This window comes from Pongo pygmaeus, chromosome 1 (assembly GCF_028885625.2).
Source record: "Pongo pygmaeus isolate AG05252 chromosome 1, NHGRI_mPonPyg2-v2.0_pri, whole genome shotgun sequence".
Lineage (NCBI taxonomy): Eukaryota > Metazoa > Chordata > Mammalia > Primates > Hominidae > Pongo > Pongo pygmaeus.
Window position 1 is genome coordinate 177,670,489 of NC_072373.2, and position 16,552 is coordinate 177,687,040.

General features: G+C 41.8%; 1 protein-coding gene and 1 pseudogene across 1 annotated transcript in view; both read right to left on the reverse strand.

Moving 5' to 3' along the window:
- Positions 1 to 16,552, reverse strand: part of ZYG11B (zyg-11 family member B, cell cycle regulator) — a 99,655-nt gene that overhangs the window by 55,877 nt on the left and 27,226 nt on the right. The window contains exon 2 of the mRNA XM_054500560.2: positions 13,861 to 14,026. Coding sequence (XP_054356535.2) covers positions 13,861 to 14,026 — 166 coding nt within the window. The remainder of the gene's footprint in view (positions 1 to 13,860; positions 14,027 to 16,552) is intronic.
- LOC129022774 (U2 spliceosomal RNA) lies at positions 16,027 to 16,167 on the reverse strand (annotated as a pseudogene).

The window sequence follows — 16,552 nt, forward strand, 5'->3', positions numbered from 1 at the left end:
CCATGCTGTCTTTTCCTGCTATGACAAATGAGGAGCCTTCACGTTCTAGAGAGTATAGTTATATGAGGAGAAACCCTCCATCAGTTTAGACCCTAGGGTGACCATGAAGCAGAATCCTCTATGGACTTGCAGAGTTTATGTACCACAAGTGAGGTATAAACCTTGTGTTAAGGTATTTGATTTGTTACCAATACATTTCTAGCCTATCCTTTAAATTCAACTTAACATATTATTATACAAACACATATACACATAATATATTTAGCATGCACTTAATGCCTTGTAATTCATTAATAAACCACTAGCCAGATCTCAAACCTTATTAAAGTGATCTAGGCCTGGGAAACATAGCAAGACCCCATCTCTACAAAATAACTGAAAACGAGTTGGGCATAGTGGTGCATGCCTATAGTCCCAGCTACTAGGGAGGCTGAGATGGAAGAATCATTTGAGCCCAGGAGTTCGTGGTTATAGTGAGTTATGACTGCACCATTGCACACCAGCCTGGGTGACAGAGTGAGACCTTGTCTCTGAAAAAAAAAAAAAAAAAAAAAATACTAGTAGTTAAAGCTTCCCCCCACACCCCCTCTCCCGCAGATGAATGTAAATGAAGTCGACACAGTAACCTCTTGAAGTGCCTTCGAGATCTACCTGTCTACCAATCAACAGTGTTACAAGTATATGATACTCTGGAGGCACATCAACAATATCACATATCAACTAAACAACATTGACTGTGAAAGAAGTAACAATCATGCCAAAAACAGGTAGTCTAAGAATAGTCTGGGGTGAATGAGCAGTTGAGGACAGGTAAATAAATAGCCTGAAGTCATGAGAGGAACTCTAAGGCAGCATCTTAGCTGGCCCATACTCAAAATGTAGCTAGGCTGCCAGCCAGTCACCCTTAAATTAGAAATGAGGTGTTTTTAAAAGGGAGCACTACTCTCTAATGAGTTTTGCAGACTTAATTACAGTTACACAGTTAAAATCAAGAAAGGCCTGTGCAAAACCTGCCAAAGTGGACAAAAATGACTAATTACATATTAAGAACTCCATTATATTTTAGAGCTGTGCTGCCCAATACATAGTCACTAGCTCCACACAGCTGGAGAGCACTTGAAAAGCAGGTGGTACAAAGTGAGGTCAGCTATAAAGTACAAAATATACACCAGATTGTGAAGACTTAATACAACAAAATAATGTAAAGTATCTCAATTTTTTATATATACTACAGGTTGAAATGATCATTTTTTAATATATTGGGTTAAATAAAAATTATTAAAACTAGTTTCACTTGTTTCTTTTTATTTTTTTTTTTTATGTGGCCACCAGTAAATTTAAAATTACATTTCTATTAAACAATGTGGTTCTAGAGACAGCCTTTCAAATTACCTGCACTCTATTTCAGGGGAGTAAATTTCATGATGGGGTCCATTCAGCAAACAGTTTATTAAACAATTACAATATGTCAAGTACTCTAAATGTTGTAGATACAAAGAAAAATAAGATATGCCCCTATAATCAAAAGATTCATAATCCCATGGAGTAAAAAAGCCACAAACAGCCATAACAAAACGAAATATATGGTATATCAATGTCAAGTATAAAGTACCACAAAAACAAAGAAAAAGAAGTAAACCACCATGAATGAAGATCTGGAAAAGATTTGATGGGAGAGGTGATCTTTGAGTAAGGCCTTTGAAAATGCTGGAAGAATTTAAAGATAGAGAAAGAAGGTTAGTAGGCCAGGTGCAGTGGCTCATGCCTGTAATGCCAGCATTTTGGGAGGCTGATGTGGATGGATCACGTGAGGCCAGGAATTCGAGAGCAGCCTGGCCAACGTGGCAAAACCCCGTTTCTACTAAAAATGCAAAAATTAAATGGGTGTGGTGGTGCACGCCTGTAATACCAGCTACTTGGGAGGTTGAGGCAGAGAATCACTTGAACTTGGGAGGCGGAGGCTGCAGTGAGCCGAGACTGCGCCACTGCACTCCAGCCTGAGCGTCAGAGCAAGACTCCATCTCAAAAAAAAAAAAAGAGAAAGAAGGTTAGGTATATTAAAGAAAGAATATACAACATAAGCAAAGTCTTAAAGATGTGAAAGCATATCACGGGGTTAGGAAATGGCAAGTAGTTCTTTCTATATTGCTTGAACATAAGAAATAGCTAGAGCCATAAGATGCAGTGCATTTCTGGGGATATAAGCATGCAAATGGGAGAGAAGAAATGAGGCTGAAGGTGAGCTGGAGCTAGATCACTCTGAAAGGTGAAGAGATGAAAGCAGATCAGCTAGGGACCTTGGGACCCATGGAACAATGCAGAAAAGTTCCTGGTTTTTTTCTGGTCATATATCCCAGATCTAAAGTTGAAGGAGCCAGCAGCCTGGAAACACCAATGGGCACAGACAAAAAAGCTCCCCCAAAATCTGCTCACTCTAGCCAACGTACCAGGAAAGGAGCAACTAGTAAGACAGGAAACAGCTAGTAGACAGTAACTCCTCTACTTCAGCCAAACACGACAGAAAAAACTGCAGCCCCACCCATGCCAGCAAATGCCAATAGGTGCCTAGATTTCTACCCCTGCCAGGCTGTAATTACTTGCCCCAATCTGCCCACAGGGGAGGTTTTAGAGAAGTCTGAGTAGAGAGCAAGGACTTTCATTCCTGCTGAGCAGTAAGAACTATCCCCCACCATGATGTCAGTAGATACCATCTGGGGAGCCTGAACTTTAACGCTCATCGAGCAGTGATGAAGTTCTCTACCTGCTTCCCTGCTGGGGTGCTGTCATAGGAAGTCTAGTGGCAAGTCAGGACTTTCACAACTGCCCAACAGTAATGAGGCCACCTCCTTCCAACATGGTGTCAGTAGAAGCCAACTGGGAAGCAGAAATGACATACCCATACCCCTCTCAGTTAGGGAAGTATCAATAGAGTCCTAGTGGGGAGTCAGAATTCCAACCTCTGCATAGCCCTGCGCTTTGGGTGTCAAGGGAAGCCAAGTGGGCAACCAGAAAGAACATTAACCCTAATCTGGCTGGGCATAGTGGCTCACACCTGTAATCCCAGCACTTTGGGAGGCCGAGGCGGATGGATCACAAGATCGGGAGATCGAGACCATCTTGGCTAACATGGTGAAACCCCGTCTCTACTAAAACACAAAAAATTAGCCAGGCCTGGTGGTGCGTGCCTGCAATCTCAGCTACTTGGGAGGCTGAAGCAGGGAAATCGCTTGATTCCGGGAGACAGAGGTTGCAGTGAGCTGAGATCGCACCATTGCACTCCAGCTTGGGCAACAAGAGCAAAACTCTGCCTCAAATATAACATAAAGTAATATAACATAAAATAAAATAACAAAATAAAATAACAACATAACATAAAATAAAATAAAATAACATAAAATAAAATAACACAATAAAATAACAAAATAACAAAATAAAATAACATAACGTAACAAAATAACAATATAAAATAACAAAATAACATAAAATAATACAAAAAAAAACAAAAAATAAATAAAATAAAATAATTTTTTTTTTTTTGAGACAGAGTCTCGCTTTTCACCCAGGCTGGCATGCAGTGGCGCGATCTTGGCTCACTGCAAGCTCTGCCTCCCGGGTTCACACCATTCTCCTGCCTCAGCCTCCCGAGTAGCTGGGACTACAGGCACACGCCGCCATGCCCAGCTAAATTTTTGTATTTTTAGTAGAGACGGGGTTTCACCGTGTTAGCCAGGATGGTCTCGATCTCCTGACCTCGTGATCCGCCCGCCTCAGCCTCCCAAAGTGCTGGGATTACAGGCATGAGCCACTGTGCCTGGCTTATAAAAATTTTTAAAAAGAACATTAACCCCAATCTGGCAGTAACAAGGTAGTGCTCCTGCCTTCCACTGCTGGAGTGACGTCAGAGACTTAAACTAAAACAGAAAAGTTTCATATCACCTAAAATGTCCTGGTTTCAATAAAAAATTACTCTGAATCATACTAAGAACCAGTAAGACTTCAAACTCAAAAATAGATAATCAATATATGCCAACAGTAAGGTAACAGAAATGTTAAAATTATTTGACAACGATTTTAAAGGAGCCATAAAAAAATGCAATTAAATTTTCAAAAGTAAACAAACATGCTTGAAAAAAAATGAGTAACAGGCCAGGCGCAGTGGCACTTTGGGAGGCCAAGGCGGGCAGATCATGAGGTCAGGAGTTTGCGACCAGCCTGACCAACATGATGAAACCCCATCTCTACTAAAAACACAAAAATTAGCTGGGCATGGTGGCACACGCCTGTAGTCCCAGCTACCCAGGAGGTTGAGACAGAAGAATCACTTGAACCTGGGAGGCAGGGGTTGCAGTGAGCTGAGATCGCGCCACTGCACTCCAGCCTGGGCGACAGAGCAAGATTCTCTGTCTCAAAAAAAAAAAAAAAAATTAAAAAAAAATTTAATAAGAAAAAAATGAAAACAGACTCAGCAAGGCAAGAGAAGATATACAGAAGAATCAAATAGAAATTTTAGAAGTGAAAAATACAATAATGCTTGAGGTCAACAGTAAAATAGAGAGCAGAGAAAAAAGATCAGTGAACTAGAAGATAAAACAATATAAATTACCCAATTTAAATAACAAGAACAGAATGGGAAAAAAACCAAAACCAAAAACCTAAAGCTATATATGTGTCACTGGAATATCTCAAAGACAGGAGAAAGACAGTGGGGTTGAAAAAGTACTTAAAGAAATAATGAGCAGGCACAGTGGCTCATGCTTATAATCCCAGTACTTTGGGAGGATGAGACAAGAGGATTACCCAAGGCCAGGAGTTTGAGACCAGCCTGGGCAACATTGCAAGACTCCATCCCAACAACAAAAAATTTTAACTAGTCGGGCATGGTGGTGCATACCTATAGTCCTAGCTAGTTAGGAGGCTGAGGTCGAAGGATCGCTTGAGCCCAGGAATTTGAGATTATAGTGAGCTATGATTGCACTCTAGCTTGGGTGACAGAGTAAGACCCTGACTAGGAGAAAACAAAAAACAAAAAACAAAAAACCAAACGTGGTGGCTCATTCCTGTAATTGGGAGGCTGAGGTGGGAGGACTGCTTTGAGCCCAGGGGTTCAAGACCAGCCTGCACAACATAGAAAGACATCAACTCCATTACGAATTTTTAAAAATTAGTCAGATGTTGGTGGCATGCACCTGTGATCTCAGCTACTTAGGAGGCTGAAGCAGGAGTATTGCTTGAGTCCAGGAGTTCAAGGCTGCAGTGAGCTATGATCATGCCACTACACTCCAGCCTGGGAAACAGAATGAGACCTTGTCTCAAAAAATATTTTTTTTAATAAAAAAAAAAAAAAAAGATAGGCTGGATGTGGTGGCTCACGCCTATAATCCTAGCACGTTGGGAAGCCAAGGCAGGAGGACTCCTTGAGGCCAGGGGTTCAAGACCAACCTGGCCAACATAGTGCGACTCCATCTCTATTAAAAAAAAAAAAAAGATCACTCAGAAAAATTGGAAGCAGTGGTTTACATGGAGTTAAGGGAATTTTATCTGATGGCTTCAATTTTCTTCCTAAAATAAGTGGTAGAAAGTCTGAGAAGAGCAAAGAACATCTGAAACTACTGTTAGGAACACTAGTTAACTGGGGAAATACTCCAGAATTCCTGGGCAGTGCCGAGGGGCTCACCTTTATGTTACTGACTTCCCTCCTTGTCATTCAGGTCTCAAGTCTAGTATCACCACTTTAGAAGCTTTCTCTGATCATCCAAGTTAAAACACCTCCCTTCCTTTATTATTCTTCTTAAGAGAACAGTGTTCTTTTTCCCTCAGAGAACCTGGCACAAGCTGTAATTCTATATGTTTACTTCCTAATTGTGTCTCCCACTGGACTATATGCTCCATGAAAGCAAGATTCATGTTGCGTTCATTGTCTTATTTAAATATTCACAGTAATCCCTGTGAGGGAGTTATAATTATCAACATTTTACAGATGAGGAATCTTAGACTTGCAGAGTAACTTGTCCAGGGTCAAATAGCAAATTAATGTTGGAACCAGGACTCAGACCTAGGACCGATTTATAGAACTCATGCTCTTTTCTTATTTTAAAAAAATCTTGGCTGGGCGCGGTAAATCACACCTATAATCCCAGCATTTTGGGAGGCCGAGGCAGGTGGATCGCCTGAGGTCAGGAGTTTGAGACCAGCCTGGTCAACATGGTGAAACCCTATCTCTACTAAAAATACAAAACAAAAAAAAATTAGCCAGGCATGGTGGTGCATGCCTGTGATCCCAGCTACTCAGGGGGCTGAGGCAGGAGAATCACTTGAACCTGGGAGGCGGAGGTTGCAGTGAGCCGAGATAGTGCCATTGCACTCCAGCCTGGCAATAGAGCAAGACTCCATCTCAAAAAAAAAAATAAAATAAAATAGAGGATCAACATGCTCTAAATGATAACTCAAGGGCTTCTTTCAAGGAGTAAAATACAGATGCATAAATACAAGGATTGTGCCCCAAAGCATTTTTTCTTTCTTTCTGATTTAGGACAGACAGCTGAAGTGACCAGCAATGTGATCTACGAATAAGTGGGGTGCTAGTCTGGGAGTGTAAGCTTTCAATCACCTAGAAAGTCTATTTGGCTAGTCAAGGAAGCAATTCATAATGTTTCAAATTTTCAGTTTTATCCCGAACCAGAAGGCTGAACATGTCAAGATTTATAAATTTAGATTAGATTGACAGTATGACACAGAAACATTATCATTAGATGCTAAAATTCTCACTCTGATTTCTAGCTCTTATGCCCATATTTCCTGGAAAATTTTTAGCATGCAGACACAGATACAATGAGAAAAGATTATGACAAGAGAATCACAGACCCCGATAAGTAAAACTCTAACATCAGATTTATTTTAATTAAGACTGCTACCGGCTGAGTGCGGTGGTTCATAACTATAATACTAGTACTTTGGGTGGCTGAGGCACGAGGATTGCTTGAGCCCAGCAGTTTGACACCACCCTGGACAACACAGTGAGATCCTGTCTCTACAAAAAAATTTCAAAGTAGCAAAGATCACACCACAGCACTCCAGTCTGGGTAACAAAGCAAGACCCTGCCTCTTAAAATAAAAAATAATTATAAAGAAACTGCTTTTATACCTACTACTTAAAGCAATCTACAGATGCAATGCAATTCCTATCAAAATACCAATGACATTCTTCACAGAAATAGAAAAAATATCTTAAAATTTGTATGGAACCACAAAAGACTGTGAATAGCCCAAGCAATCCTATGCAAAAGGAATAAACCTGGAGGCATCATACTACCAGGCTTCAAAATATACTATAAAGCTATAGTAACCAAAACAGCAAAGTACCAACATAAAAATAAACACATAGACCACATAGAAACAGAAGAGAAACTCTAGAAATTAATTCACGTATCTACGATCAACTGATTTTTGACAAAGGCACCAATGACATTAACTGGGAAAAGAACAGTCTGGTCAATAAATGGTGGTGGGAAGGCTGGATATCCACAGACAAAAGAATGAAACTAGACCCCCCCAATCTCTCACCTTTACAAAAACCAACTCAAAATGGATCAAAGACCTAAATATGAGACCCAAAACTATAAAACTACTAGAAGAAAATATAGCAGAGGGCCAGGCACAGTGGCTCACACTTGTAATCCCAACACTTTGGGAGGCCGAGGTGGGCAGATCACCTGAGGTCAGGAGTTCGAGACCAACCTGACCAACATGGTGAAACCCTGTCTCCATTAAAAATACAAAAATTAGCTGGACATGGTGGCGGGCACCTGTAACTCCCAACTACTTGGGAGGCTGAGGCAGGAGAATTGCTTGAACCTGGGAGGCGAAGGCTGCAGTGAGCTGAGATGACGCCACTGCACTCTAGCCTAGGTGACAAGAGCAAAACTTCGTCTCAAAAAAACAAACGAAAAAAATAAAATATAGCAGAAACACTTCAGGACATTCATCTGAGAAGATTTTATGAACAAGACCTCAAAAGCACAGGCCAGGCATGGTGGCTCATGCCTGTAATTCTAGCACTTTGGGAGGCCGAGGCAGGAGGATCACTTGAGTTCAAGAGTTCCAGACCAGCCTGGGAACCATGGTAAGGCCCTGCCTCTACAAAAAATTTTAAAAACTACCTGGGCATGGTGGTACATGCCTATAGTCTCAGCTAATTGGGAGGCTGAAGCAGGAGGATTGCTTGAGCCTGGGGGGTTAAAGCTGCAGTGAGCCATGACCACACCACTGTACTCCAGCCTGCATAACAGAGTGAGACCCTGTCAAAAAAAAAAAGCACAGGCAACAAAAACAAACATAGACAAATGGGATTATATCAAACTAAAAGCTTCTGCACAGCACAGCAAAGGAAACAATCAACAGAGTGGAAAGACAACCTACAGAATGAGAGAAAATATTTGGAGATTATTCAGCTGACAGAGAATTAATATCCAGAATATATAAGAAACTCAAACAGCGCAACAGAAAAATAAACAATACAATTTAAAAGTGGGCAAATGGCCTGAATAGATATTTCTCAAAAGAAGACATACAAATGGCCAACAAATATATAAAAAAATTGCTCAACATCACTAATTATCAAGGAAATGCAAATCAAAACGACAATGAGGTATTATCTCACCTCAGGATGGCTATTAACAAAAGACAAAAAATAGCAAATACTGGATGTAGAGAAGAGAACTCTTATACATTGTTGGTGAGAATGTAAACTAGTATAGACTCTATGGAAAGCAGTGTGAAGGTTCCTCAAAAAACTACAAATAGAACTACCATATCCAGGAATCCCACTACTGGACATTTATTCAAAGGAAAGGAAATCAAAATATCAAAGAGACAACTGTACCCCCTGTATTTACTACAGCACTATTCACAATAGCAAGATGCAGAATCAATCTATGTGTCCAATAACAGGTGAATGAATAAAGAACATGTGGTGTACATACATAATGGAATACTATGCAGCCATCAAAAGAATAAAATCCTATCATTCACAGCAACATGGATGAAACTGGAGGACATTATGTTAAGTGAAATAAGCCAGGAGCAGAAAGTTAAACACAGCATGTTCTCACTCATATGTGAAAGCTAAAAAAAGTGATCTCATAGAAGTAAAAGTAGAACAGGTTAGCAGAGGCTGGCGACTTGGAAGAGGAGGATAAGCAGAGATTGATTAAAGGATACGTAATTACAGCTAGACAGGAGTCAGTTCTAGCGTCCTACACACTGTAGGATGACTACAGTTAACAATAATTCATAGTTTCAAATAGCTACAAGGATGATAGTGAATATTTCCAATACAAATATTTGAGATGATGAATATGCTAATTACTCCAATCTTATCACTATACATTATACGTACTGAAGCATCGTTACATACCCCATAAATACGTACAATTATTATATGTCAATTTAAAAACAGGCCAGCGCCAGGCACAGTGGTTCACACCTGTAATCCTAGCACTTTGGGAGACCAAAGCAGGTGGATCATTTGATGTCAGGAGTTCGAGACCAGCCTGGCCAACATGGTGAAACCCTGTCTCTACTAAAAATACAAAAATTAGCTGTGCATGGTGTCAGGTGCCTGTAGTCCCAGCTACTTGGGAGGCTAAGCCAGGAGGATCAAATGAACCCAGGAGGCAGAGATTGCAGTGAGCCGAGACTGCACCACTGCACTCCAGCCTGAGCGACAGAGTGAGATTCCATCTCAAAAAAAAAAGTAGGCCAGGCAAGTTGGCTCATGCCTGTAATCTCAGTACTTTGGAAGCCTGAGGCAGGAGGCTAACTTGAGGCCAGGAGTTCGAGACCAGCCTGGGGAACATGGCAAGACCCTGTCTCTACAAAAAATAAAAGAAGAAAAAGAAAATTTTTTAACACACAAAAAAGACTGCTACCAATATCACTGATCCTTTGAATTGAGTAAATAAGTAAAAAAATTTTAAATATATATGTTAAACATTTTCTAAAATCAATACGCTATTAGAAACAGTATGATATTACCAGTTTTTCGTTTTTGTTGTTTTTTTTTTGTTGTTGTTAGAGTCTCACTCTTGTCGCCCAGGCTGGAGTACAATGGCACAATCTTGGCTCACTGCAACCTCCACCTCCGTGTTCAAGCAATTCTCTCTGCCTCAGCCTCCTCAGTAGCTGGGATTACAGGCGCCTGCCACCACACCGGGCTAATTTTTGTTACTTTTAGTAGAGACAGGGTTTTGCCATGTTGGCCAGGCTGGTCTCGAACTCCTGACCTCAGGTGATCCGCCTGCCTCGGCCTCCCAAAGTACTTGGATTACAGGCGTGAGTCACTGCCCTTGGCTGATATTACCAATTTTAAAAGTATTCACAAGGCGGGAGCAGTGGCTCACGCCTGTAATCCCAGCACTCTCGAAGGCCTAGGCGGTAGATCACTTGAGGTCAGGAGTTTAGGACCAGCCTGGCCAACATGGTGAAATCCCATCTCTACTAAAAAAAATACAAAAATTAGCCAAGTGTGGTGGCACATGCCTGTAACCCCGGCTACTCCGGAGGCTGAGGCATGAGAATTGCTTGAACCTGGGAAGCAGAGGTTGCAGTGAGCCGAGATCGCACCACTGCACTCCAGCCTGGGTGACAGGGTGACAGAGCAAGACTCTGTCTCAAGGAAAAAATAATAACAGTAATAAATAAAAAATAAAAGTATCAACTGAGTAACTTTTTTCTCAGTATGAATATTTTCAAACATGAAGAAAAATGTATACGGCAACTTTTACAAATTGAGATAAGAACTGGCAACATGTTCCTTTGCATATTCTCAGTAGTATCAAATCTTGACTGTTTGAAGATGGACATGATTTGTATAAAGAGATTAAATAATTCAGAACCATTCTTGATGAAGAAGACAGGTAATCACACTGGGGTAACACAATTAGGGACAACAAGTTATTTTTCTGACCCTCAGTTTCCTCATCTGAAGGCAGTCTGAAAAGAAGAGGTAGAAAACGCATTTCAAGCATGTAGCCTCTCAAAGACATTACTCTGAGGACAAATATTTAGTTAGACTTGCTTAAAACCCACTCCTATTATCTTATCCATATAAAGCATTCGCTATAGTGCCTGACATATAATAATAAGCATTTAATAAATGCTAACTACTACTATTAGCTAGCAGTAGTTACATTTCCAAAGGATAACTGAATCTGGCAAAGTTAAGGCTTAGCATTTGTTCTTTTGATTTACAAGATGAGTTTTCTTTTTTTAATCTAATATACTGAGCACTGGCTGGGTGCGGTGGCTCATGCCTGTAATCCCAGCACTTTGGGAGGCCGAGGCAGGTAGATCACTTGAGGTCAGGAGTTCAAGATCAACCTGGCCAACATGGTGAAACCCTGTCTCAACTAAAAATACAAAAATTAGCTGGGCGTGGTGGTGGGCACCTGTAGTCCCAGCTACTCAGGAGGCTGAGGCAGGAGAATCACTTGAACCCAGGAGGTGGAGGCTGCAGTGAGCTGAGATTGCGCCACTGCACTGCAGCCTGCGTGACACAGCGAGACTCCATCTCAAAATAATAATAATAATATACTAAGCATAATCATTAAACTGAGATTAGAAAGAAATGCTAGCAGTGGCATAATCTCTTAAATTGTTGTGCAGCTGTGTAAGGGACTTTTAACTTTAACATATATAATACAGAAATTTACCCTAGTTCCTATGACAGGTTGGAAAAATTCAAAGAGACTGCAGGCATGAGGAACTTTGTGAAAAACAAGCAATGTAGAGGTCTTCTTCTTTCCTAAATTATTCCAAAATGCCTCAGTTACAGCCTCATTTCATCCTACTCTTCCTTGGAACACATTATTGGCACTTATACTTAATAGTTTTATATATATAAAGCCACAGCAAAAGTATAAACCAGTATGTGGCATCCAGGAGCAGGGATACCTCTAATATAGGTGTAGGAAGGCTGTGTGGCACAGAGGAACGAGCATATATTTAAAATTGGACAGATTCGCACATGAATTAGGACTCCACTATTTACTTGCAGTATGACCCTCAGGAAGTTACTTCTCTGAACCTCAGTTTATCTATATGTAAACGGGAATGATGAACCTTACAGAGTTTTTGCGAAAATTCCACGAAAATACATGTAAAATGCCTGGCACATAGGCATTCAATAAATGACAGCTATTATTATTGCCAAATTTACATTCTATTCTATAGCTGTGGACAAATCATATTCCATACTTATGAGTTTATCAACTGTAAAGATATAAAGGTGTATCTTTTTTTTTTGAGACAGAGTCCAGCCCAGGCTGGAGTGCAGTGGCACAATCTCGACTCACTGCAACCTCCGCCTCCTGGATTCAAGCGATTCTCCTGCCTCGCCCTCTGAGTAGCTGGGTCTACAGGTGTGCGCCACCACGCCCGGCTAATTTTTGTATTTTTAGTAGAGACGGGGTTTCACCATGTTGGTCAGGCTGGTCTCGAACTCCTGACCTCGTGATCTGCCCGCCTTGGCCTCCCAAAGTGCTGGGATTACAGTTATGAGCCACTGTGCCCGGCCAAGATATATCTCTTTCAAATTAAAACTTGAAGTAATAAAAATACTACATACATAGGCAAAACTACACAGATAAGACCTTCCCAGCTGATTTTCAGCATTGGTTTTTGAAAACCAGAGTACTAAATTGGCTGTGATTTCCCACCTCAAAGGTCAAAATCAGAAATTAGTTTTTCCATAACAGTAATAATTTTCCCACTGTCAAATGAAGACATAAGGTTTTTCGTTGTTGTTAGTTTGTTTTGAGACAGAGTCTTGCTCTGTCACCCAGGCTGGAGTGCAGTGGTACAATCTTGGCTCACTGCAACCTCTGCCTCCTGGGTTCAAGCGATTCTCCTGTCTCAGCCTCCTGAGTAGCTGGGATTATAGGCACGTATTGCCACACACAGCTAATGTTTGTATTTTAGTACAGATGGGGTTTCACTGTCTTGGCCAGGCTGGTCTCGAACTCCTGACCTCAGGTGATTCACCTGCCTCGGCCTCCCAAAGTGCTGGGATTACAGGCATGAGCCACCACGCCCAGCCCGATGTAAGGTATTTTATACTGGCAAACCTCCAAATGGATACAAGTTATAGGAGTTATTTCTGACATAAGAATGACTTCTCAACTGTGCATGGTGGCTCATGCTTATAATCCCAGTGCTTTGGGAGGCCAAGGTTGGAAGATTGCTTGAGGCAAGGAGTTTGAGGCCAGCCTTGGCAACAGAGTGAGATCTTATCTCTACAAAAATAAAAATAAAAAAATTAGGCAAGCTATAGTCCCAGCTACTCAGGAAGCTGAATCAGGAGGATCACATGAGCCCAGGAGTTTTGTGCTACTGCACTCTAGCCTGGGAAACAGAACAAGACCCTGTTTCTGGGGGGGAAAAAAAAAAAAAAAAGACTTCTCAAAGTCAAAAAAAAGGTTTCTCCCATTAGAAATGAAAAATGTTGAAATTAGCCAGACGTGGTGGCACAAGCCTGTGGTCCCAGCTACACGGGAAGCTGAGCTGGGAGGATCACCTGAGCCCAGGAGCTTGAGACTGCAGTGAGCCGTGTTTGCACCACTGCACTCCAGCCAGGGTAACAGAGTGAGATCCTGTCAAGAAAAAAAAAAAAATGAAAAATGTTTATTATAAATTACACAGTAAGAGGCAGGATAGGTAAAAATAAATGAATTCATAGTCCTGGAATCAGGCTCATTTGGCCTTCTCAATTATTTCTAAGAAAATGATTAAATGGCTACTGTAGCACTTCAAAATCAAATCCAGTTAACAGCACATAATTTTTGTTTCCTCTGTTTATTTCTTTACCATGAAAAGCCATGGTCCAAAGCAGTCGATCAGCCACCTCCTGTGGGAATACTCCAGGTTCCTGCAGACACAATGTTCCATCTTGTCTGGCTGAACAGAACTTCTCAAGGTGAGTAGTCAAGAAATTCAAGCAGATATCAAGTAAGGAATAGGGAGATGCCTCCTCCTTGGAGCCCAGGGAAAAATATAAAAGAAACACAAAAACCAACAAGTTAGTTTCCAGAAAAGCAGAGAACAAAACATTCATTTACTCATTTTACAAGTATTTCTTTAGTGTCTATCATATGCTAGACACTGTGTAAGGCAGTGGAATACAATCTGTGATCTATGTTCTCAAGAAGCAATAGAAGTGAAACACTGAAACAAACATTTACATACAGCCCCTTTAGTACTAAAATAGAGGACACACTGGGTATTAAGTAAACACACAGCAGGGGGTTCTAATCAGTCAGGGATGGTGAGCGGAAGACCTCAGAGCTTAGGAAGCTTGAAACCAACTAAAGCATCACAATATGCTATTCAGACATGAGTATGAAGCTGAGAGAGCTATTTTTTAAAAATAGGGTAGGGCCAAGGTGGGAGGATCACTTGAGGCCAGGAGTTCGAGACCAGCCTGGCCAACATGGCAAAACTCCATCTCCACTAAAAATACAAAAATTAGCTAGGCATGGTGGTGGACGCCTGTAGTTCCAGCTACTCAGGAGGCTGAGGCAGGAGAATCACTTGAACCCAAGAGGCGGAAGTTGCAGTGAGCCGAGATTATGCCACTGAACTCCAGCCTGGGTGATAGAGTGAGGCTCTGTCCCAAAAAACAAACAAGGCCGGGTGTGGTGGCTCACGCCTGTAATCCCAGCACTTTGGGAGGCCGAGGCAGGTGGATCACCTGAGGATGGGAGTTCGAGACCAGCCTGACCAACATGGAGAAACCCTGTCTCCACTAAATACTAATACAAAATTAGCCAGGCGTGGTGGCACATGCCTGTAATCCCAGCTACTTGGGAGGCTGAGGCAGGAGAATTGCCTGAACCTGGGAGGCGGAGGTTGCAGTGAGCTGAGATCATGCCATTGCACTCTAGCCTGGGCAACAAGAGTGAAACTCCGTCTCATAAAACAAACAAAAAGAAGACAAGCTTATCCTAAGATTCATATGGAAATACAACACCTAGAATAGCCAAAACGATCTTGGAAAAGAAAAACAAAGTTGAAAGACTTTGATTACTAAAGTAATCAAAACTGTATGGCACCAGCATAAGGATAGACACATAGAGCAATGAACTAGAATTCAGAGTTCAGAAATAAACTCTTACATTCGTGGTCAATTGATATTGACAAGAGTGCCAGGATAATTCAACGGGCTTGCTTTTTGGCCAGGCGCAGTGGCTCACGCCTGTAATCCCAGTACTTTGGGAGGCCGAGGTGGGCGGATCATGAGGTCAGGAGATCGAGACCATCCTGGCTAACACGGTGAAACCCCATCTCTACTAAAAATACAACAAAATTAGCCAGGCGTGGTGGCGGGCGCCTGTAATCCCAGCTACTCTGGTGGCTGAGGCAGAATGGCGTGAACACAGGAGGCAGAGCTTGCAGTGAGCCGAGATCATGCCACTGCACTCCAGCCAGGGTGACAGAGCAAGACTCTGTCTCAAAAAAAAAAAAAAAAAAAAAAAAGAATAGGCTTTTCAACAAATGATGCTGGGACCACTAGACATCAACATACAAAAGAATAAAGACAGAGTCCTATCTCACACCATGTAGAAAAATTACCACAAAATAGATCAAGGTCCTAAATATAAGAGCTAAGATTGTTTCTCTTAGAAGAAAACATAGGTGTAAAAAGTCCGGGCTTTAGATCAGTAAAGTTTCTTAGATATAACACCAATGTATATCTATTAAACTTCAAAAAAATTAAAAACTTTTGTGCTTCAAAGATCACCATAAAGAAAGTGAAAAGGGCACGGTGGCTAATGCCTGTAATGCCACAACTTTGAAAGGCTGAGGCAGGAATATTGCTTGAGCCCAGCAGTTTGAGACCAGTCTGAGGAACACGGTGAAACCCCGTCTCTAAAAAAAAATACAAAAATTACCCGGGTGTGGTGGCGCATGCCCGTAACCCCAGCTATTTGGGAGGCTGAGGCAAGAGAATCGCTTGAACCTGGGAGGCGGAGGTTGCAGTGAGCCGAGATTGCGCCATTGCACTCCAGCCTGGGCGACAAGAGGGAAACTCCGTCTTCAAAAATAAATAAATGTAAAATAAACTGATCAGAGCAGATACTACACTTGATCTTAGCCAAAAGGCCGAGAAATAGTCAAAGGTAGGCCGGGTGCAGTGGCTTATGCCTGTAATCCCAACATTTTGGGAGGCCAAGGTGGGCAGATCACCTGAGGTCAGGAGTTTGAGACCAACCTGGCCAACATGGTGAAGCCTCGTCTCTACTAAAAATACAAAAATTAGCTGGTGTGGTTGTAGGTGTCTGTAGTCCCAGCTACTTGGGAGGCTGAGGCAGGAGAATCGCTTGAACCCAGGAGGCGGAGGTTGCAGTGAGCCAGGATGGTGCCACTGCACTCCAGCCTGGGCGATTGAGCCAGACTCCATCTCAACAAAAAAAAAAGGCAAAGGGGGCCGGGCACAGCGGCTCACACCTGTAATACTTGGGAGGCCGAGACAGACAGATCACCTAAGGTCAGGAGTTCG